General features: G+C 62.9%; 1 protein-coding gene across 3 annotated transcripts; it reads right to left on the reverse strand.

Moving 5' to 3' along the window:
• Positions 1 to 1,559: 1,559 nt before the first annotated feature.
• LOC138822746 (Krueppel-like factor 15) lies at positions 1,560 to 14,844 on the reverse strand. Of its 3 annotated transcripts, none has more exons than XM_070015680.1 (3): positions 14,765 to 14,844; positions 10,176 to 11,276; positions 1,560 to 2,701 (listed from the first exon to the last, which is right to left on the reverse strand). In XM_070015680.1, the coding sequence occupies exons 2-3, from the start codon at positions 11,249 to 11,251 to the stop codon at positions 2,533 to 2,535; spliced, it is 1,245 nt and encodes a 414-aa protein (XP_069871781.1). In that variant the 5' UTR covers positions 11,252 to 11,276; positions 14,765 to 14,844; the 3' UTR covers positions 1,560 to 2,532. The 3 variants fall into 3 exon arrangements, with proteins under 3 accessions (XP_069871781.1, XP_069871783.1, XP_069871782.1); XM_070015682.1 differs by lacking the exon at positions 14,765 to 14,844 and adding an exon at positions 13,653 to 13,672; XM_070015681.1 differs by lacking the exon at positions 14,765 to 14,844 and adding an exon at positions 12,490 to 12,675.
• Positions 14,845 to 22,810: the final 7,966 nt, after the last annotated feature.

Raw genomic sequence — 22,810 nt, forward strand, 5'->3', positions numbered from 1 at the left:
CACCAAACATGGTACACCTCTCATCTGAACCCTTGCTTTTCTTCCTCAGCTCTTTGATTTGTACTATATTCAAGACAGAATCAAGACAGTTACCTTTACCTGAGCTGGCCTTGAGCTTGAACTCTCCTGAATCAGCTCCCAGTAGCTGGAACTACAGGCACAAGCCACTAGGCCTGGCCTGTCCCCTCACTTCCACTCACTGCCATGCTGTGTTCTGGTCTGTAGGGTGCAGAGTCAGAGCGGCGAGGGCCGAGGTCCCCACAGGCAGTGTGGCTTCGGCGTTCCCGCTCTGTCTCGCTGTGCCCCCACCCCCAGTCCATCTCGGCTGGGATGTCGGCGGCATGGGTGCAGGGCACCGGCAGGGCAGGTGCATCCTAAGTGTGTGCACACATGCCTCAGGTGAGGAGCCTGGAGCCCAGACGGAGGGGAAGGCTTAGACCAGCCAACACACTCCTAGCCCCAAGACAGACCACCAGGTCAGCTGCAAGGTCACAGACTGAGGGGAGGTGTGCGGTGTTCAGGCTGACGCTCGGTGGAGGAGGGCCGTGTGTGCATGGACCCTCCCTCCTCACTGCCACCATCCTGACCACCCCAGTCCTCCCCAGCCTCCTCAGGCCCCTCTTTATCTGGGGATGCCTTGCTACGGATGGATGGGGAAAGGGTACGCTCAGGCAACTGAAACCAATGCCTCACTTCCCCCGACAATTTGTCCTCCGAGGGTACATGGGGCTGCGGGCAAAAGGCAGAGGTCACAGGCGAGGCAGGATGGGATACACAAAAACTCCCTGTCAGCCAGGTCCGGTGCCCAGGACAGAGCAGCCAGTCCCCAAGCCGGAGAGGACAGTGCTCTCTGCCCTTAGATGGACGGCCACCCACGCTGACCACAGAGCCTCTGCTGGAGGTCTCCCCACTGGCCACCTCGCATCACCAAGGGTCTGGCTGGGCTTTCGACGTGCGGGGCCTGTGGGAGAGCACCCCCGCTGGAAGGCGCTCACCCCCATGCAGGTGTGTGGTCCAGGGCGGTCTCCTGCTGTAAGCCTCACCTTGGAGGCAGGCTGGCCTGGGCCACCTGTCCCAGGCCATTTCCTGAAGAGCTTACAGCCTTTCCTTGTTTTCTGGCCCCATCCTCCCCAGCCTGTGCGGGCCGTGTGCACAGACGCAACCTGTGGAGCCACACTACAGAGCCCCACGCATGTCAGGGACTTTGAGGAGGGCAGGGGGGCCACCTGGCTGTTTCCTCACTGTCTGGGCCAGCACGCTAAGACAGTCATTGCCACCGTGGAAGAGGGAACCGGCCCACCGGCCTCAGGGGAAGTGATGTCCCCTCAGCACAGGTGGGTGCTGAGCCAGAGTCCAATACCAAGAGGAGAGAGTAGGAGACGGCTGGCCCAGGCTCGGGTGCTTCCCACAGAAAAGGCTAGAACCCGGCTCAGAGGAGGGGGAGGCGGGCGCGGGGCTCTTGGGTGGGAAAGCCAGAGTCGTCCATCTCCAGAGAGCAAAGCACGCAGCACAGGGACGACAAAAAGCCACTGGGTTCTTTTTTTCTTTTTTATTGGCAAAGTAAATATATTCTTCTGAAGGACCAAAGAAAATATACATAATTATAACATATGTACACTGCTTTATAGATTTTTAAAATTTCAAATGTACACAAATGTCAACATGTTATTAAAAGATAACTTTATGCAGAGGTGGACCTATGTACAGTTTATTTACATACATTCACAGGGTGTGAGATAGACCTGTCAAACAAGCTAGATCACTCGATAGTAATTTCTAGACACGAGGAGGAATGCATTTCTAAGTCAAGTCAGGGCTGGAGGCTCCGGCTGGTCCTTCCGCGGCCGGGGCTGCCCCTCCCTCAGTGGCCAGGGCCGGGGCCTGGGCCTGGGCCTATCTGGGAGATGGAGGAGGGAGCGGGACTGTTGGCCAGGGTGGCACCTAGGGCTCGATGTCCTGCACCTTAAACTCAAGCATGTGCACTGCAGGCCCGGGGGGGGGGGGGGGAAGGGGGGCGCTGCTCACCCCGCCCCACGGCGGCCTGCAGCAGCTCCTCCCACCCTGCGTGGCCCTGCCACACCTCTGCCTGATGGCGGAGCGGGCTCTTGCACACCGCGGCCACACCACAGGGCAGCCCTGGACCTTCACCCTACTTCCCTCTTCCCAGCACGGCCCCCTCTGGGAACTGAGTGTTTCAAAACTGCACATTTCTTCTTCCCCAGCAATAAAGCGTTGGCTTTGGCCCAGGCCGGGAGCCCAGTGGGAGAAGGGCAAGACCCAGCCCCTGCTTCCAGCTGGTGGCTGCATGGAGGCCTGGCAGCCAGGAAGGCACAATGGCGCAGGCCCACTGGGGGCCCAGCCCGAGGATGGGGCAGCCCCGGGGCCTCCCGGGAAAGGCAGCGGGTGGCGAGCTCTGGGCTCTGGGTGGCACCTCCTGCAGCAGAAGGTGAGCTGGTAACATTGTCGCATCCCTCTGGAGGAGGCAAATAAATTATTGCTTAAAAAGGAGGGCCGCAGGAGGCGGCGGGCGGCTCAGTTGAGGGTGCGCACGGCGCGGCTGCTGCGCGGGAAGCGGTGCACCTTCACGTGCTTGGACAGGTGGTCGCTCCGCGCGAACTTCTTCTCGCACACGGGGCACTGATACGGCTTCACGCCGGAGTGCGAGCGCCGGTGCCGCGACAGCTCGTCGGAGCGAGAGAACCTAAGGGACACAGGGACACAGGGTCAGCAGGCCTCCCTGGGGCCTGGGCCTGAATGGGGGCCCAGGTGGGGTGGAGGCCAGAGCCCTGGCCGCCTGTGCAGCCGCGTGGCAGGGCTGCTCGGCTGGGGGGTCCTCCCGGGTCAGCCCAGCTCTGCTGGGACAGGAGGGGGCCCCCGCCCCGCCCCGCCCCGCCCCACCCGCGTCTGTGCCGACTCCTCAGAGCTCTGGCTGTGCCGCCTCGCCAGCCCGCAGCCAGAGCCTCCGCAGCCAGAGCCTCCGCAGCCAGAGCCTCCGCAGCCAGAGCCTCCGCAGCCAGAGCCTCTGAGGCGCAGCCCGGAGTCACTGAGGGGACACCGAGCAGGCGGAGGATGCCTCCTCCCAGCGGCGGGGCTTCCCACAGGAGGGTCCCCAGATGAGCCTGCCCCACGGCTGCATCCTGACATCCTGCAAGAGGCTGACAAACAGAACTGCACCCTTGCTGGGTGCCGGTGGCTCATGCCTGCAATCCTAGCTGCCCGGGAGGCTGAGATCTGAGGACTGCAGTTCAAGCCAGCCCGGCAAGAAAGTCCACGAGACTCTTATCTCCACTTAAACACCAAAAAAGCTAGAAGTGGAGCTGTGGATCAAGTGGTAGAGCACTAGCCTTGAGCAAAATGTGATGGCACCTGGCTCTGAGTTCAAGCCCCAGGACCGTTCCCCACCCCCCCCCGCCCACCCCCCAAAAGGTGCCCTGGCTAAGTGTTCAAGCATGTGGATGCCCCAGCATCGCCTCTCTCCACCTCTGCTGGCTGGGGACAAACACTCACACGGCAGCCCGAGCCGAGCGAAGCTGCCGGGCGCGGCTCAGGGATGAGACTGTCTTCAGTGGTCCCAGGTCCTGGCAGCAGGACCCTTGCCCTCCACTCCGCTCCCACACCACCTGCCTCCTCTGCGCCCTCCCATCACCACCTTTCCTCTGTGCCTCCTGCTGCCCACCATTTGCATATTCTGCTTCTCCTATCTAGAAATGTTCTTCCTTCCCCTATCCTTGCTCTTTCCTGCCCATCCCTTAGAGTTCAGCACAAGAGCCGCTTCCTCAGGAAGGGCCTCCAAGACTGCGCCCATTCCAGACGCTCACCAGTCTCGCGGACGCTGGGGAAGAGCTGTGCCATTCCAGTTTTGGGTGCCTGTCAGTCCGTCCTGCTAGACAGGGAAGGCCAGGAAGGCCACGGCTGACAGCCTCCCTGCAGTCTGTCTACTGCCTGCTGCATGCTGGGCATCAGCAATTGTGTTTAAATGAGCGACCTGGCCAGGGGCTTGAGGTCAGCACACACACGGGCAGTGTTGGTGTTCTCACACGCACAACGTAAGAGTACGCACAACGTAGTAGAGTAGGCACACCCATGAGCACCAGGCCCAATGTCCCATTCCTAGACCCTGGACAGCAGGCCCTCTCCTGCCTGACGGCAGGGCCCGCAGCTGCCCCGTCCTGCCCACAGGCCAGCGGACACAGGAGGGGCTCCGGGACACTGAGGGCCTCAGCTCCCCATGTTGCCCAAGGCCCAGGGTCCTGTCCCCAGTGGGCAGCTGCTCACATGGAAGCCAACTCCAGCCCATGCCTCTGGGAACTGTGGGGTCTGCATGGGCCCCCAAACACAGGGAGGCCGGGGGAGGGAGTCAGCACATCTTCTGACTCCATGAAGCTCAACCACTGTGTGCCGAATGAGGAGAGTGGGACTCCGGCACTGAGGTCTGAGGTGCCATGACAGAGCAGCGGGGCCAGAGCAGCGGTTCCCGCATGACCCGCAGCCTGCCCTCACCTGACAGCAGGCAACAGGCTGCTGAAAACTGCTAGCATCCTCATGGCTCTGTGTGTGTGTGTGGTGTGTCCCCTGCCCAGAGCTGGGGCCTCAGTTTCCCCACCCGGAGACAGGGGAAGTAATGGTCCCATCCCAGAGGGCCGTGAAGCTGTTGTGATTGTCTAAGAACAGCAAGCTTGTAGTGCGGGCATGGGGCCTGGTGCAGTTCTTGGTCCCCAGGGAGGCCAGGTCCCTGGGGGACAGGCTAGGCCTCCCATGGCTGGGGTGTGGGCAGAGGAGGTGCGGGGGTCAGGTAACCCTGGAGCAGCCTGCAGTGGAGCCCCAGCACCCAGGGGGAGGTGCCTCTGCCAGACACTAATTGGCCATCCAGCAGAAAGCCATGCTTAGAAAGTCAAGTCTCAGGGATGCAGCATCTCAAGTGTACAGGGTCCAACCTGTCACCTCGCACCGATCTGTCTAGCGTGAGGGGGTCAGAGGCTGCTTCAGGGCAGCGGAGCTGCGGGACACGGGCGCCAGCAGCAGAGCCAGCCAGACCCTGGCTGAGAGCCTGGCCCCTCTCCCCCGGCTCTTTGCCTGCGGGCTTGGGTTGCCCCTCTCCTGGGTTCCTGTCCACTGCGGGCACCACATTACCTGCCGCCCGGCCTCCGGCGGCTACCAGTGTGCACATTCACTGTGGCAGGGGATTCTTTCTGGAAAGAACGGCTTGGCCACTCTGGAACAGGGTGTCCTGCTGCAGGGAACAAAGGAGGCCTGTGTCTGTGAGCTTGCAGGGCATGGAAACTTCTAGGAAGGCCAGCAAACAGCTTCTTTCCAGATGGTCAGATCACAACCAGCCAGGCTGGCATCAGCCCCTCAAGCAGGTGAAATCATGTCCCAAGAGGGGAGACACGGGGCATCCCAGTGCGGGCAGGCGGCAGAAGGAAGTGAGGCGCGCAGCTGCGCTGGTGCTGGGCGGTGGGGTGTGCGGCGGGGTGGAGGTGCTGCACTACTCTGAGGCCTCGGGCAGAGAACCAGGGCCAGAGGCAGCCGGGAGGAAGGCAGCAAGCGTGCGGAGCCGCCGAAGCCCAGGCCCATCCACACCAGAGCGAGCCACGCCCCTGCGGATCCACACCAGAGCAAGCCGCGCCCCTGCGGATCCACACCAGAGCGAGCCACGCCCCCGCGGATCCACCCCAGAGCAAGCCACGCCCCTCGGATCCACACCAGAGCAAGCCACGCCCCCTCGGATCCACACCAGAGCAAGCCACGCCCCTCGGATCCACACCAGAGCAAGCCACGCCCCCTTGGATCCACACCAGAGCAAGCCACGCCCCCGCGGATCCACACCAGAGCAAGCCACGCCCCTGCGGATCCACACCAGAGCAAGCCACGCCCCTGCGGATCCACACCAGAGCAAGCCACGCCCCCGCGGATCCACACCAGAGCGAGCCACGCCCCTCAGATCCACACCAGAGCAAGCCGCGCCCCTGCGGATCCACACCAGAGCAAGCCACGCCCCTGAGGATCCACCCCAGAGCAAGCCACGCCCCTGAGGATCCACCCCAGAGCGAGCCACGCCCCTGCAAATCCACACCAGAGCAAGCCACGCCCCTGCGGATCCACACCAGAGCAAGCCACGCCCCCGCGGATCCACACCAGAGCAAACCACGCCCCTGCGGATCCACACCAGAGCAAGCCACGCCCCTGCGGATCCACACCAGAGCAAGCCACGCCCCCACGGATCCACACCAGAGCGAGCGGCGCCCCTGCGGATCCACCCCAGAGCGAGCCACGCCCCTGCGGATCCACACCAGAGCGAGCCACGCCCCTGCGGATCCACACCAGAGCAAGCCACGCCCCTGCGGATCCACACCAGAGCGAGCCACGCCCCTGCAGATCCACACCAGAGCGAACCGCGCCCCTGCGGATCCACACCAGAGCAAGCCGCGCCCCTGCAGATCCACACCAGAGCAAGCCACGCCCCTGCAGATCCACACCAGAGCAAGCCACGCCCCTGCGGATCCACACCAGAGCGAGCCGCGCCCCTGCAAATCCACACCAGAGCGAGCCGCGCCCCTGCGGATCCACACCAGAGCGAGCCACGCCCCTGCGGATCCACACCAGAGCGAGCCACGCCCCTGAGGATCCACCCCAGAGCGAGCCACGCCCCTGAGGATCCACCCCAGAGCGAGCCGCGCCCCTGCAGATCCACACCAGAGCAAGCCACGCCCCTGCGGATCCACACCAGAGCGAGCCACGCCCCTGCGGATCCACACCAGAGCGAGCCACGCCCCTGAGGATCCACCCCAGAGCGAGCCACGCCCCTGAGGATCCACCCCAGAGCGAGCCGCGCCCCTGCAGATCCACACCAGAGCAAGCCACGCCCCTGCGGATCCACACCAGAGCGAGCCACGCCCCCGCGGAGAGTGGCTGGAGGGCTCCCCCAGTGGGGTGCACAGGAGAGTGGGCAGGCCATGGGGTTCCTGGCTCTGCTAACACTCATCAGCTGAGCGCCTCCATCTCCTCGGAGGGGACGGACACGGCAGCGGCCATCACTCTATGGACCCCTATCGAGAGCGCTGACAGCAGGGCTGGAGCGCACGGCCCAGCAGCCGCCGGCCCGCGGCCTCAGCCAGAGCAGACAGATGCGTCCACCTTGACCCTCGGCCGCACCCGCGGAGGGCCGCACCTCAGTCCACACTCCTGAGCACATCCGTGCGGACATGTGATCTTTCTGTGCCTCCAGTTCTGGTCTAGGACGAGTGAAGGAAGGCAGATGGGGTATCGGAGGCGCGATCCGGCCTGGGCAACGCGGCGTGCACAGCACCAGCAGCCCCCTGCACACACCTCTCTGGCACCCCTCAGACGAGGCTGCCAGGGAGGAGCCTCCCGGGAGCCAGACACACAGCACTCTATGCTGTCCAGCTGCCCACCCTACCAAGGGTGCCACCTTGCACCCCGTGTCCCTGCCACCGCGGGCCGGATGGGTCCGGGACAGGGAGATGGGCGCGGGCTTGGACGGTCCCGAGCTGACGGCTTTCAAGTATCTACTCTCACTTGCACACCTGCTACGGGGTGCTCACCACCACGAAGCGGCTGTGGAGGACAGGGCTCACCCGTGAATACCCCCGACTACTCAGCCAGCCCCCTGGTCCTGGGGGGGCTGCAGAGGGGAGTGGCCTCAGCCTCGGCCCCATCCCAGCTCACTGGCCGGTCAGTACCAGCCAGGGGACAGCAGTGAAAAAGCCGAGCCGGACTGCGTACAAGCGGTGCTGTGAGGCAGCTCTTCTCCCACAGACCTGCCCTGCCCCACCCAGCACGCAGTCCCACCGACACTCCACGGCATTGCCCACGAACCCACACAAGACTCGTCAGTCCCTCCTTGATCTCTGATGGTTAGCTGACAACTGGCGTGCAGGCAGGGGGCACTGCAGACCACTCCTGCACTTGCCTGGAGCTCCTCTCCAGGAGAAACTGAGGCTCAGTGGCCCAGGGACACAGAGCGAGCTGCCGGCTGGTCAGGGGCTCAAGCCCTCCACTGCCTCCTCCAACTGGGGTGCCACAACACGCTCCCCATCGTCCAGTTAAGAGCACATAGCCCCTCCCCTGCCCTCCTCCTCCACTCCAGCCAGCTTGTGCCAAAGACCACATCTTGGGGGCTCTGTCCATGGCACAGCCTTGGCAGGCCAGGACCCGGCCTGGGACCGAGGCTCATGAGCTCTGTGAGCCAGTCTGCTCCAGAAAACAAAAGCAACACTGCTCTGCCATACTCCAGACACACCTCCTGTGCACACAGGGCACATCACCATACGCCAGGGGCTCAAACACACGGCTCGCATCACCCAGGCGTGCGCGTGTGCTTGAGACCACCACAGCGGGCATCACCCAGGCGTGCGCGTGTGCTTAAGGCCTCGCACAGCGGGCATCACCCAGGTGTGCACCTGTGCTTGAGACCACCACAGCGGGCATCACCCAGGCGTGCGCCTGTGCTTGAGATCACCACAGCGGGCATCACCCAGGCGTGCACCTGTGCTTGAGACCACCACAGCGGGCATCACCCAGGCGTGCGCACGTGCTTAAGACCACCACAGCGGGCATCACCCAGGTGTGCGCACGTGCTTGAGACCACCACAGCGGGCATCACCCAGGTGTGCGCGTGTGCTTGAGACCACCACAGCGGGCATCACCCAGGTGTGCGCACGTGCTTGAGACCACCACAGCGGGCATCACCCAGGCGTGCACCTGTGCTTGAGACCACCACAGCGGGCATCACCCAGGTGTGCGCACACTGTGCTTGAGACCACCACAGCGGGCATCACCCAGGCGTGCACCTGTGCTTGAGACCACCACAGCGGGCATCACCCAGGTGTGCGCACACTGTGCTTGAGACCACCACAGCGGGCATCACCCAGGTGTGCGCACACTGTGCTTGAGACCACCACAGCGGGCATCACCCAGGTGTGCGCACACTGTGCTTGAGACCACCACAGCGGGCATCACCCAGGTGTGCGCGTGTGCTTGAGACCACCACAGCGGGCATCACCCAGGTGTGCACGTGCTTGAGACCACCACAGCGGGCATCACCCAGGTGTGCGCACGTGCTTGAGGCCTCGCACAGCGGGCATCACCCAGGTGTGCGCGTGTGCTTGAGACCACCACAGCGGGCATCACCCAGGTGTGCACCTGTGCTTGAGACCACCACAGCGGGCATCACCCAGGTGTGCGCACACTGTGCTTGAGACCACCACAGCGGGCATCACCCAGGTGTGTGCACACTGTGCTCTGGCCACACACTCAGGAGCCACAGCCACAGCAGCAACACGCAGACCGTGCTGAAAGCTCCTGCCACTGTGGGGGTGTGGGGGTGTGGGGGGTGGATGCACCTCCTGCGGAGGCTGAGCAAGGGTGACACACAGGGCCTCTCTGCCCCAGAGGCTGGGCAGGCCTGGCAAGGCCCCCACGCTACGAGGACCACACAGGGCAGAGAGCCTGGAAGACTTTCGCCATCTTTGACCCAACACCACAGCCAGCCTGGCCTTCTGGGTTGGCTCTGTGGCTTCCCACACCCCTCCACATCCCTGGGGAGGAAGCAAGGACCAGGCCTGACTCACATACCCCCAGACATCTGCCCAGGCAGCTTGTCCCTCCCGGCTCGGCCCCCACGCAGCATTTTCAGGATGAGCCTCTAACTCAACCACTGGGCTTCAAGTCCCATTTATGGACTGGTGTGAGCTGGGGACGGGTCTCCCACAGCCTGGGCCTCAGTGTCCTTAGGACCTCCCCGCCACCCCCCTCCTTGAGCTGGGGTCTGGTGGTCCTTACCCTATGTGGGCCGTGAGGGTCAGGGACAGAGCCCTACTCCATCACCTCTGGCTGTCCTGTCTACAGCATAGGTGCCCCACTGCTGACCGCTGACCTCTGCCCCCTCGCCGCTGCCCTTGGCCCACCAGACCGAGAGACCCAGAAGGACTCAGCACTCGCTCGGAACAAGCCACAGCAAGCCCAACCTGGTCATTAGGAAACTGAAGGCAGGTGGCCTCCACTGTTAGTAAGCACAGGGACAAGGAAGCCTGCGCAGCTGGGCCCACGCGGACCCTGACCTTTCCTGTGGGTGGAGAACAGGGCCTGGGCTGCACACCTGTGAGCCCGCGCGAGGGGTCCTCCCTGGCCGTGAGGCCGGTCCCTGCCATACTGACCTCCAGCCGCAGCCCGGCCAGGTGCAGGCAAAAGGCTTCTCGCCAGTGTGCCGCCGCAGGTGAGCCTTCAGATGGCTGCTTTTCGTGTACATCTTGCTGCAGCCGGGGAAAGTACATTTGTGCATTTTGATGAGTTCTGCTGCTGGGTTCTTGGTGAACTTCTGGCCCACGAGGAGGCCGGCGGGGCCGGGTCCCAGGGGTCCCGACCCAATGGGTTTGGCGGCGATGGGCACCGGAGCAATGCGCACGAACTTTGAAGGCAGGCTCAAGTTGGAGGAGGGCACCACCTGGGGCACAAGCGCGAAGGTCTGCCCCTGGATGTTGACCAGGAGCTGGGCCACCTTGACGTTCTCGGGGGCCTGCCCCGGGGAAGCGGGGTCTGCGCCCGCCTCCTGCTTCACGGCTACTGGCTGGATCTGTAGCAGTACCGGGATGGGACCATCGGGTGCCGGCCCCTCCCCTGGGCCTTGGGCACCGCCCACACCGGTGCCATCTGGGGGAGGGGTACCACATTCTCTCCCTGCAGACCCTGGGTGTAGGTGGCTCCTGTGGGGCCCGGCCAGCTCTTGGCCACAGGCTTCGAAGTCTTTGCTGCTCTCTGGGGCCTCCCTGGCCTTCGGCTCCATGTTCTCCTCCAGGAACTCCTCGATCTCCTCCAGGGTGGGCTGGAAGGGCCGGGGGACATCATCAGGGTCACCCAGGGGGAAGTCAGAGAAACAGAAATGTTCCCCCTTCGTGGGCACTGGAGCTCTCCGCCAGGGCCCCCACGTCACGGGGCTACTGCTGTCCCCAATGCTCCCACCGCCACCGCCACCGCCCAGTGTGGCGTGGGACAGCAGGAAGTCCAAGATGCTGTCCTGGCCCTTGGTGCCCGGCCTTCCTCTGTAGCAGGAGCAGCGGGCGTGCGAATCGGGGCTGGCACAGGAGCAGGGGCTGGAGGCATCGCTGTCATCTTCAGAGACAGGCGAGGGCAGCACGTGGTACCCCCGCCGGCCGGCCAGCCTCTCACCCAGGTAACCCACGGGGCATTTTGGAGACGAGAAGGTCTCATCTACTGGAACCAAGTGGTCCACCATGCTGGCCTGGCCGTGCCAATGGTCGCTGCAGAGGGAACAAGGAGGCCTGGTCAGAAAGTCGGGGGGCTCGCTGACGGCGGGCTCGGGTCCCACGCTCAGCTGCCTGCCCACAGCCTCCACAGCCAAACCCGGCTCCTGCCTCCATCCCTCGGGAGGACGGGCCGTAGCAGTGTTGGCTGAAGTTGCACCACTCTGCTTGCAAAAGAGCCCTCGTCACCCCATTGCACAACCCAGGCACATCTGGTCTCAGATGCTCCTGGAAAAGGACGCCCCATGTGCCTGTGATCAGCCGAGTGTGTGGAGACAGGGGCCTTCCAGGGGAGGAGGCATGCTGGACCAGAATGGCCCAGGATGGGAAGACGCTGTGTCTGCAGACCCTAACTTCAGCTTCCTGCCAGAGGAGTCACCCCGGGAGCAAAAGGGAGAATGGCCGAGTGTCCTCTTGACAGGAGGTGGCTGGGTCTTCCACAGAACTGCTAAATAAAAATCCAGGCTGAGCAGGGCACCTGTGGCTCACATCTGTAATCCTAGCTACTCAGGAGGCTGAGATCTGAGGACTGACATTCAAGGCCAGCCCAGGCAAGAAAGACTCCTTTATCTCTAACTAGCCACTAAAAAGCCAGAAGTGGAGCTGTGGCCCACGTGATTGAGTGCTAGTCTTACGCAAAGAAGCTCAGGGACATTGCCCAGGCCCTTGCCCAGCCCTGAGTTCAAGCCCGTGGACTGGCACAAAACAAAACAACAACAACAAAACCAGGCTGTGTGTTAAATGTGAATTTCAGGTTGAAAAAAGAATCTACTTTTCACAGAAGCAGACCTGGGATGGGATACACTGATTTTAACTTTTTTTTTCCTGAGTTTTAAATGGGCAATTATCTTTTAAATGGGTAGTTAATAGTCAAGAGGCAAAAAAGCCAAACAGCAGCAAGCCCTTCCTCCCCGCTCTCAGGGCTGTTTCCCAGTTCTGCCTCGGCTCTGTGAAGGTCTGCCGCTGCCCTGGAGAGGCCAAGGCCCGGGCCTCCTGCTGGGTTACGGGCCTCACAGCCTCATCGCCATCTCCTTTGGCGCCATTGCCTCTAACAGGATGGAGAAACACGCGCAAACTCCCTCCCACGTGCAGACACACCCCGGGGGCCCATCAAGAAGCTGAGCAGGATGGGAGACACGTGTGCACTCACACACACACACACACACACACACCCATGGCCACGGCCACTGCTGTCGTCCGGGACACTCACCGCCGTGGGGGCGGGGCTAACGCCTAGCTCCTCGCTCCATGTCTCTGCGGAGGTCCTGCCTGGTGCCCAGGAGGGGCTCAGAGGACACTGGCAGACAGCAGCGGGAAAGCCATGTCCCGGGAAGCCAAAGGCCATGCTAGGTTTGGCGTCCCAGGGAGAGAGTCAATAGTGCCTGGCCGTGACAGGGCCACCTCTCTGGACCTTTGTCCCCATCCAGCGACCATGGTGGGCTGGGTGTTTACAAGCTGAAGGAGTGCCAGCATCCCTGCTGCTGGCATGACCTCTGCATCTACCCCCTTGTCTTCAGGACCACCCTCCCCAGCCCACACACGCAGCACAGCACCTCTGTCAGCAGTGACCTTGGGCAAGTTCCCCACCAGTTCCATGCTCTGATGGTCTCTAAGCCTCCCTCCCGCACAAGGACACAAGGACCTTTGACTCAGCTCCCCCATGGCCTGGGAGCCTCTAGGAGGGAAGCTCCAGGAGGAGCAGGTTTGCAGAAGGCCACCGTACTCAGCTAAGGCTCTAACCTGGGGCTGCTTTAAGATGCACAGTATTAAATCGGAACCCCTAGGCACAACTATTTGAAGATAATAACACAAATACAATACACACGATCCATCACACAAATTCCTGGGAAGGAATGGAGCTCCAAAGCCTGTGCTACACAGAGCACTGTCAACCGTGGTGCGGAGGGCCACCACCTGCCCGCAAGTCATAGCTCCAGGCAGCGGGGCCTCCGCCCTCCCTCACCCCTCCCTCACCCCTCCCTCACCCTCCCGTGCTTGTCAGTTGTCCCTGTGGGTCCCTCTGCCCCAGCACTCCAGGTGGAGCCTCCCAAATGGGTGCGTGCGTGTGCACGCGCCTGTGTGCGTGTGCGCGTACAGGTGCGAGGACTTGCACTCGCTCTCACAGTCTCGTTGGGCTCTTTTTACTCAAGGCCGGGGATGCTCCGGCTGGGCCGCACCTCCGCTCCTGGTTGGTATTAATGAACGATTCCCAGTGCGGCCTGAGCAGCTTCCCAGTGCCAGCTGCCAGGCCCACTGCTGGGCCTCCCGGGAGGTGCCCCGTGGGAAACTACCTCGGCACTTTTGCTTCCTGTCTACCTTCCCACCAGAATACAAGCCAGTGCAAAGCGATTGATCCCGGAGTGAAACACGCACGGGGCTGGCGCAGGTCACGCGCGGGGGGCCGGGATCGGCAGCTGGGCCTGCACGCGGGGCTCCGCGGCTCTGAAGGGCAAGCAAGGGCTCTAGGACCGGCCGGGCGGAGGTGGCGGCGGCCGCGGTCCGGGAAAACAGCAGCACGTGGCGCGGGCGGAGGCGGGGCCGGGCCGGGGCGGGGCGGGGGGGGGGGACGCGCCGTTCCGGGCACCGGCCCCGCCCCCGCCCGCCGGCCAGGCCTGCTGTTTATCCTCCCCGGGACACAGCGGCTGCAGGAACAACATGTAATTGATAACAAGCCCAGCGCCGGCCAAGGGCTCGCCATTGGGTCAGCGTGCAAATCACGGGGGTGGCGGTGGGGGCCGCTCTTCAAAATAAGAGTCTCCTCCCGGAGCTACCCGAGGGCCTAAAGTCGCCCGGTCCGGCCGGGGCGTTCTCCCACCTGTGGGGCTCCCCGGGGGACCCCTGGGCGCGAGAGGGAGGGGGTTTCGGGGCCCACGCCGGGGACTCCTCACCCGCGGGGACGCGGAAGGGCCCAGCCCGGGCTTCCCAGCGCACAGTGGGCAGGGCAGGGGCTGCGGCCTCCCCGGTCCCGGGGCCCGAACACGTCGGGCCGGGGACTCGGAGTTGGAGGTGCGGGGCGCGCAGGGGGTCAGGCGTGTGACAGCGCGGCGGGGCCGTGCGCAGGGGGCGGCGGGGCCGTGCGGGGCCGTGCGGGACCGTGCGCAGCGGCGCGGGCCCCCGCGCGAAGGTCCACCCGGGACGGGGCCGCGCGTGGGAAAAGGCGTGGGCGCTGCCCCGGCCCCGCCGGGCCCCGCCGGGCCCCGGGCCCTCCGCGCGGCCCCCTCGCCCGACCCCCCGCGGTGACCGACAGTAACCCCTCCGCCTCGCACCGCGGCCGCGCTCCCTCCCGCCCGCGCCGGCCCGCGCCCCGCCATATGGGAGGCCGGCCCGGCGGGCGCGCGGGGCCTCCGCGGGGAGCGCGGGCCGCGGCGCCCGGGGTCGCCGCCCCGCCCCCTCCGGGCCCCGGACCGCGCGCTCCCCGGCCCCGGCCGCCCCCGGCCCCGGCCCCGGGCCCCGCAGCGCGGCCGGCCCCGCCGCGCTTCTCCCACCTGGCGTGGCCCGCGGCCGGGCCCCGGCGGTCCTGCGGCGCGGGGCCGGGCGTGGCGGGGCGCGGCCCGGCGGGGGTCTGGGCGGCCGCGGGCCGGGCCGCGGGTGCTGCGGTCGCTCGCTCGCTCGCTCGCCCGCGGTGTCGCCGCTGCCCGCAGTCGCCGCGGCGGAGCCCTGGCCGCCCGCCGCTCTCTGCGCTCACCCCGGGCCGCTCACGTGACGCCGCGGGCGCCGCGAAGGCTCGCAGGAGGCTCGGCCTCGGGCGCGCGCCCCATTGGCCAGCGCCGCGCGTCACGCGCCCGCCCCGGCCCCGCCCCGGGCCCCGCCCCTCCCGCCGGGCTCGCGCGGCCCCGGCTCCCAGCGCCCGCCCGCGGCCGGACCTGCGCCCGCGGAGCCCCCGGCGCCGGCCCCTCCCGGGGGCCACAGCGTCCACGTCGGTCCGCGCCCGGAGCTCGGCCCGGGCGAGCCTGTGAGACCTGCGGACGGGCCCGAGGTGCGCCCCGGCCCGCTCCGGCCCCCGCGGCCGGACGCCGGGTGAGGTGGAGACTTGCCCCGGGCCTCGCGGGAGAAACGCGGCGGCACCTCAGTGTCCCGGAGAGTGAGGCCCGGCCGGGCCGTGCGGCGCCCGGCGTCCCGGACGCGCTCGCGCGGCTGCGCAGGGAAGGAGGGGCGCGGGCGGCAGCGGAACGCGCGAGCGCGGTGCCTTCGCTGCGGTGGGGTGCGCTGCGGTGGGGTGCGCTGCGGGGGGGTGCGCTGCGGGAGTGTGCGCTGCGGGGGGGTGCGCTGCGGTGGGGTGCGCTGCGGGGGGGTGCGCTGCGGGAGTGTGCGCTGCGGGAGTGTGCGCTGCGGTGGGGTGCGCTGCGGGGGGGTGCGCTGCGGGAGTGTGCGCTGCGGTGGGGTGCGCTGCGGGGGGGTGCGCTGCGGTGGGGTGCGCTGCGGTGGGGTGCGCTGCGGGAGTGTGCGCTGCGGTGGGGTGCGCTGCGGGAGTGTGCGCTGCGGGAGTGTGCGCTGCGGTGGGGTGCGCTGCGGGGGGGTGCGCTGCGGTGGGGTGCGCTGCGGGGGGGTACGCTGCGGGGGGGTGCGCTGCGGGAGTGTGCGCTGCGGGGGGGTGCGCTGCGGGGGGGTGCGCTGCGGTGCCCTCCCTGCGGTGCCCTGCGCTGCGGTGGGGTGCGCTGCGGGGGGGTGCGCTGCGGGGGGGGGGTGCGCTGCGGTGCCCTCCCTGCGGTGCCCTGCGCTGCGGTGGGGTGCGCTGCGGGGGGTGCGCTGCGGGGGGGTGCGCTGCGGGGGGTGCGCTGCGGGGGGTGCGCTGCGGTGGGGTGCGCTGCGGGGGGGTGCGCTGCGGTGGGGTGCGCTGCGGTGGGGGGCGCTGCGGTGCCGTGCGCTGCGGGGGGGGGTGCGCTGCGGTGCCCTCCCTGCGGTGCCGTGCGCTGCGGTGGGGTACGCTGCGGTGGGGTGCGCTGCGGTGGGGTGCGCTGCGGTGCCGTGCTCTGAGGGTGCTGTGCTCTGAGGGTGCTGTGCTCTGAGGGTGCTGTGCTCTGAGGGTGCTGTGCTCTGAGGGTACTGTGCTCTGAGGGTGCTGTGCTCTGAGGGTACTGTGCTCTGAGGGTGCTGTGCTCTGAGGGTGCTGTGCTCTGAGGGTGCTGTGCTCTGAGGGTACTGTGCTCTGAGGGTGCTGTGCTCTGAGGGTGCTGTGCTCTGAGGGTACTGTGTGCTCTGAGGGTACTGTGCTCTGAGGGTACTGTGCTCTGAGGGTGCTGTGCTCTGAGGGTACTGTGCTCTGAGGGTGCTGTGCTCTGAGGGTGCTGTGTGCTCTGAGGGTGCTGTGCTCTGAGGGTACTGTGTGCTCTGAGGGTACTGTGTGCTCTGAGGGTACTGTGCTCTGAGGGTACTGTGTGCTCTGAGGGTGCTGTGTGCTCTGAGGGTGCTGTGTGCTCTGAGGGTGCTGTGCTCTGAGGGTGCTGTGTGCTCTGAGGGTACTGTGTGCTCTGAGGGTACTGTGCTCTGAGGGTACTGTGCTCTGAGGGTACTGTGTGCTCTGAGGGTGCTGTGTGCTCTGAGGGTACTGTGTGCTCTGAGGGTGCTGTGTGCTCTGAGGGTGCTGTGTGCTCTGAGGGTGCTGTGCTCTGAGGGTGCTGTGTGCTCTGAGGGTGCTGTGCTCTGAGGGTACTGTGTGCTCTGAGGGTGCTGTGCTCTGAGGGTACTGTGTGCTCTGAGGGTGCTGTGTGCTCTGAGGGTGCTGTGTGCTCTGAGGGTGCTGTGCTCTGAGGGTACTGTGCTCTGAGGGTGCTGTGTGCTCTGAGGGTGCTGTGCTCTGAGGGTACTGTGTGCTCTGAGGGTGCTGTGCTCTGAGGGTGCTGTGCTCTGAGGGTACTGTGTGCTCTGAGGGTGCTGTGTGCTCTGAGGGTACTGTGTGCTCTGAGGTACTGTGCTCTGAGGGTGCTGTGCTCTGAGGGTACTGTGTGCTCTGAGGGTACTGTGCTCTGAGGGTACTGTGTGTTCTGAGGGTGCTGTGTGCTCTGAGGGTACTGTGTGCTCTGAGGGTGCTGTGTGCTCTGAGGGTACTGTGTGCTCTGAGGGTGCTGTGTGCTCTGAGGGTGCTGTGCTCTGAGGGTACTGTGCTCTGAGGGTACTGTGTGCTCTGAGGGTGCTGTGCTCTGAGGGTGCTGTGTGCTCTGAGGGTACTGTGTGCTCTGAGGGTACTGTGTGCTCTGAGGGTACTGTGCTCTGAGGGTGCTGTGTGCTCTGAGGGTACTGTGCTCTGAGGGTGCTGTGTGCTCTGAGGGTGCTGTGCTCTGAGGGTACTGTGTGCTCTGAGGGTGCTGTGTGCTCTGAGGGTGCTGTGCTCTGAGGGTACTGTGTGCTCTGAGGGTACTGTGCTCTGAGGGTGCTGTGTGCTGAGGGTGCTGTGTGCTCTGAGGGTACTGTGCTCTGAGGGTACTGTGTGCTCTGAGGGTGCTGTGTGCTCTGAGGGTACTGTGCTCTGAGGGTACTGTGTGCTCTGAGGGTGCTGTGTGCTCTGAGGGTACTGTGCTCTGAGGGTACTGTGCTCTGAGGGTACTGTGTGCTCTGAGGGTGCTGTGCTCTGAGGGTACTGTGTGCTCTGAGGGTGCTGTGCTCTGAGGGTACTGTGTGCTCTGAGGGTGCTGTGCTCTGAGGGTGCTGTGCTCTGAGGGTACTGTGTGCTCTGAGGGTGCTGTGTGCTCTGAGGGTGCTGTGTTCTGAGGGTGCTGTGTGCTCTGAGGGTACTGTGTGCTCTGAGGGTACTGTGCTCTGAGGGTACTGTGCTCTGAGGGTACTGTGTGCTCTGAGGGTACTGTGCTCTGAGGGTACTGTGTGCTCTGGGGGTACTGTGCTCTGAGGGTACTGTGCTCTGAGGGTACTGTGTGCTCTGAGGGTACTGTGCTCTGAGGGTGCTGTGCTCTGAGGGTACTGTGTGCTCTGAGGGTACTGTGTGCTCTGAGGGTACTGTGCTCTGAGGGTACTGTGCTCTGAGGGTGCTGTGTGCTCTGAGGGTACTGTGTGCTCTGAGGGTACTGTGTGCTCTGAGGGTACTGTGCTCTGAGGGTACTGTGTGCTCTGAGGGTACTGTGCTCTGAGGGTACTGTGTGCTCTGAGGGTGCTGTGCTCTGAGGGTACTGTGCTCTGAGGGTACTGTGTGCTCTGAGGGTGCTGTGCTCTGAGGGTGCTGTGTGCTCTGAGGGTACTGTGCCCTGAGGGTACTGTGTGGTCTGAGGGTCCTGTGCACTCTGAGGGTGCTGTGCTCTGAGGGTACTGTGCGCTCTGAGGGTACTGTGCGCTGTGGGTTCTGTGCTCGCTGTGGTGCTGTGGGTGCTGCAGTGCACTTTAACCCACAGTCTGGCTGGTCCCCAGCCAGGCATTTTGAAGATGAAGAAATCCATTCAGAGAGTAGGGGGGCCTTCCCCACACACAGGGCTCCGCAGGGTGTCCCACCGCACCCCCAGACACCGCACCCCCGGACACCGCACAGACTGCTCTCCCAAGTCCCGTCAATTGACCGTGTTAATTCTTTTTTGGGGGTCCAGTCGTGGGCCCTGAACTCTGTGTCTTGGTGCTGTCCCTCAGCTCTTCAGCTCAAGCCTAGCGCTCTACCACTTGAGCCACAGCGCCACTTCTGGCTTTTTTCTTTTTGTTTATGTGGTGCTGAGGAATCGAACCCAGGGCCTCATGCATGCAAGGCAAGCGCTCTACCACTGAGCCACCTTCCCAGCCCCAACCATGTTAATTCTTGAGTGCAACTTCCTGTGGTCAGGTGGAAAAGTCCCCTGCCTCTGCCTGGGGAATCCAGCCCTTAGGCTCCTGGGCCATAGTGAGAGGCAGGAGGCAGCAGCCAAGCCTCTGGGTTTGCTGGAAATGTAACTCTGAATGCCCATTGACTACCAGGCCCAGATCAAGAGCAAGCACCTTGAATGACTGACAGCTGCGTGGCCTCTGAGGGCTTGGAGATGCCCGCCTCATTCACACCCCACCCTTCCAGAGTGGTAGGCTCTGTGGCTGAGGCTGCACTAGGGAAGAGGAGCCTCAGAGCATGGGAGAGATCTGCAGGTGTACGAGACTCCGAGGGATTCCTGCAAACGCAGTCCACTGGCCAAGCCACAGCGTGGACCTGACTGGGAACCCAAATAAAAGCAACAGGTGGAAATTACCTGATGGATGTTCCACAGTCGGGGCAGGAAATCAGCCTGCCCTCCCCAGCTGCATGGGCCACCCGTGGGTGCCAATAGTGAATGTGCCATTCCGGCTTGGGTAAAGTCCTCAAAGCCCTGCATGTGCCTTTAGCATCAACTTCAGGGCTGGTATTTCTACCCCTTTTGCCTAAGACACCTGTCCTGTGAATCCAGCAGACCCAGGTTCCAGGAACTGTGTTCCCTGTTTGGTACAGGTCATGTGGGGTTCACCTCAGAGTGGGGACCCAGGGAGTAGAGAGACCACCACCCAACGGCCTGATGCTAGCCTCTCCCAGACTCCTGGGGGAATCACCAGTGGCTCCACACACAATAAGGAAGACACTGGTGCAGGTATCCACTGACTATGCAGGCCGCTAGCCCTTGCATGGAGAAATGCTCAACCCCACTATCCTCCAAGAAACACAAATTAAAACAAGATACCCTTTTTGTTCCATCTGACAAGGATATTTTAAAGTTCTAGTACTGTTGGAAGAGGCTGTGATTCCAGCCAGCAGCTTAGAGTTATATCCAGAGCTTCGTATCCAGTAAGTGGTATTCAGAAACCAACTCAAGCTGACACACATGGCTCACGTCTATAATTCCAGCCACTCAGGAGGCTAAGATCTGAGGATCACCATTCAAACCCAGCTCAGCCAGGAAGGTCTGAGAGATTCTTCTGCAATTAACCATACACTGGGGAGGGGGAGGAGGAGGGGGAGGGGGAGGAGGAGGGGGAGGGAAGGCAGCACACAGAAGCAGACGTGGGGCTGTGCCAGAGTGCTAGCCTTGAGTCAAAAAGCTCAGGGGCAACACCAGGCCCTGAGTTCAAGCCCAGAACCAGCACAAAATAAAATGTATTATCCAAAATGTGAGAAAATACAAACATGAGACTTTTTTTTTTGCATGTATGGGTGCCAGTCCAGGGCTTAACTCAGGGTGCTTGATTGGAAATGAGTGTCAGGAACTTTGCTGCCCATACTCCTTTCCTTCGAATCAGGATCCTCAGATCTCAGCCTCCTGAGTAGCTAGGATTACAGGTGTGAGCCACCAGTGCCTCGCTCCCATCAGAATTTTATCTCCCATTAACCAGCAAAAAGTAGAGCTGTGGCTCAAATGATAGAGCACTAGTCTTGAGCAAAAAAGCTAAGGGACAGGGTTGGGACTGTGGCTTAGTGGTAGAATGCTTGCCTAGCATGCATGAGGCTCTGGGTTCGATTCCTTAGTACCACATAAACAAATTTTAAAAAAAAGTTAAGGGACAGCACCTAGGCCCTGAGTTCCAGCCCCACTCTTGGCACACATGTACATACGCACACGCACATGCAGGCTCACACACACATATACACACACACACACACACACACACACACACACACACACACACACATGGGTGCACATCTGGAGTGAACATGGGACTCCAGACCAGCACTCCTGGCCCGCTACTCTCTTCTGCGCTTAGGCACTGGCCCCAGATTCCCCAGCGGGACAAAGTCTGAGGCTCAGCTGCTGGGAAGGAAGGGCTGCAGGGGAAGAACCCGGGGGCTCTGGGCAGTGAGGGGCAGGAAAGGTGGTCCCAGGCTGGCAGGTGTGGGACAGGACCTCAGGGCAGGCTCTGCTCTGGGGAGAGGGCAGTCAGGCAGCCCTGATGTGGGTACTTAGGATAAAGGCAGAGCCTGTGTGCCAGCTCCTCAGCTGATGAGGAAAGTCAGGCTGAGAATGACACACACCACAGGCTTTTCTTCACTGGCATCTGCGCGGAGGCCTGAAGGATGGGAGGACCCCGCCAGGCCCAGGGTCACAAGAGCATACTGGCCTCCAGCCCAGCATGTGCAAATGTCCCGAGAGGAGGCCAGCCTGTCTGAGGTGGTGCCACGGCAAGCAGGAACCCGAGGCCAGCAGGTAGGGGCGCAGGGTTCGCTGCAGCCCAGGCAGGAAAGTCTGCCACCTGCTGTGGACCTGGACCCTTACATTGCTCACATCATGCCTCTCAGAGATGCTGGAGTTGGCTCTTCCCAGTTCAAAGACAACCCCAGTGTGAGCCTGTGGCCCAGCTCAAGGATGCCAGGGGCGGCCCTGGCCCACGGAGGGCATGGTGGCTCCACGCACACAGGCTCCCTCCCTAAACAATTCACAGTCTCCAGGCCAGACACCAAAGCCAGCTCCCTCCACCAAGCCTCAAGGCCACAGCCGTGACCTTTTCCCTGGAGATGCTACGCACCAACGTGAGTTCAACTTTTATTAGCACACACCAATTGTATGATGAGTGGTGCACTTGCTATTCCCATGCGTGAATATACTCTAATCGTGTTTAACCCCTTGTATTGTTCTTTCCTATCCCATCCCTAACCACCCACCCCTTATTGTGCCAGTACTGGGGCTTGAACGCAGGGCCTGAGCACTGTCACCTAGCTTTGTCAACTAAGGCTGGAACTCTACCACTTGGGCCATGGCTCCATTTCTGACTTTTTGGTAGTTAATGTCCATCCAATAAGCATGTCACAGACTTTCCTGCCTGTGCTCGCTTTGAACCTCAATCCTCAGACCTCCACTTCCTGGGAAATTAGGATTACAGAGGTGAGCCTGGCTTTCCCACCCTTTTAAATTTTTCCTGCAACTGTTAAGTCCATTTCATCTTGCATACAGTGTTCTTCAGTCACACTCTTCCCCCTCTCCCTGCCCTCTCCTACTTGGCCACTGGGGTAAGCCGGTTTTCTTAGGCTCTGGCTTCTGTGTGTGAGAGAGCATGCTGAGCTCGCTTGCTTCCACTGAACTTACTTCTCTCACCGTGATGGCCTCCAGCCCAAGCCGTTTTCCTACAGTATGGTGCGTGTATGCTGTATTTTCTTTATCCATTCATTGGAGGACGGGCAGCCTCGGCTTGGCTGTCATTAACACTGCTGCAATAAATGTGCTGTGCAGGTTCTACTGTGTGCTGACTTGCTCATTGCTGTTTCTGGTGAGTGGGGTGGGTGGTCCGGGAGGTGAACAACGATCCCAGAGCTTTGGCATCTCCAACAAAGAAATAAATGGACACACACACACACACAAATGTGAAGTGGTAAAGCAAGGGAAGGAGGGGGCGAGCGAGTGAGCAGGTGGTGAAGGAAATGTGGGCTGGAGTGTGGTTAAGGGGAGTTCGGCTTTCCTTCCCTATGGCTAACCTGCCTCAGGTTCCTTGGATGAGCCCATTCTTTAAACACAAGTGATTGTAACACACACTTGGTTTTTGCTTAGCTCCATTCCCCATACTCATCCCAGGGGACTGGTGTGGGTACCAGGCCCTGCCCTGCCCTCTCCGCCCTGCTCACCTTGCTGGCTCCTCCAGCAGCCACTACTCTGCCCCTCCAGCACCCTGGTGAGGTG

The sequence above is a fragment of the Dipodomys merriami genome, unplaced genomic scaffold (genome assembly GCF_024711535.1).
Source record: "Dipodomys merriami isolate MVZ:Mamm:240054 unplaced genomic scaffold, mDipMer1.0.p SCAF_114, whole genome shotgun sequence".
Classification (NCBI taxonomy): Eukaryota; Metazoa; Chordata; class Mammalia; order Rodentia; family Heteromyidae; genus Dipodomys; species Dipodomys merriami.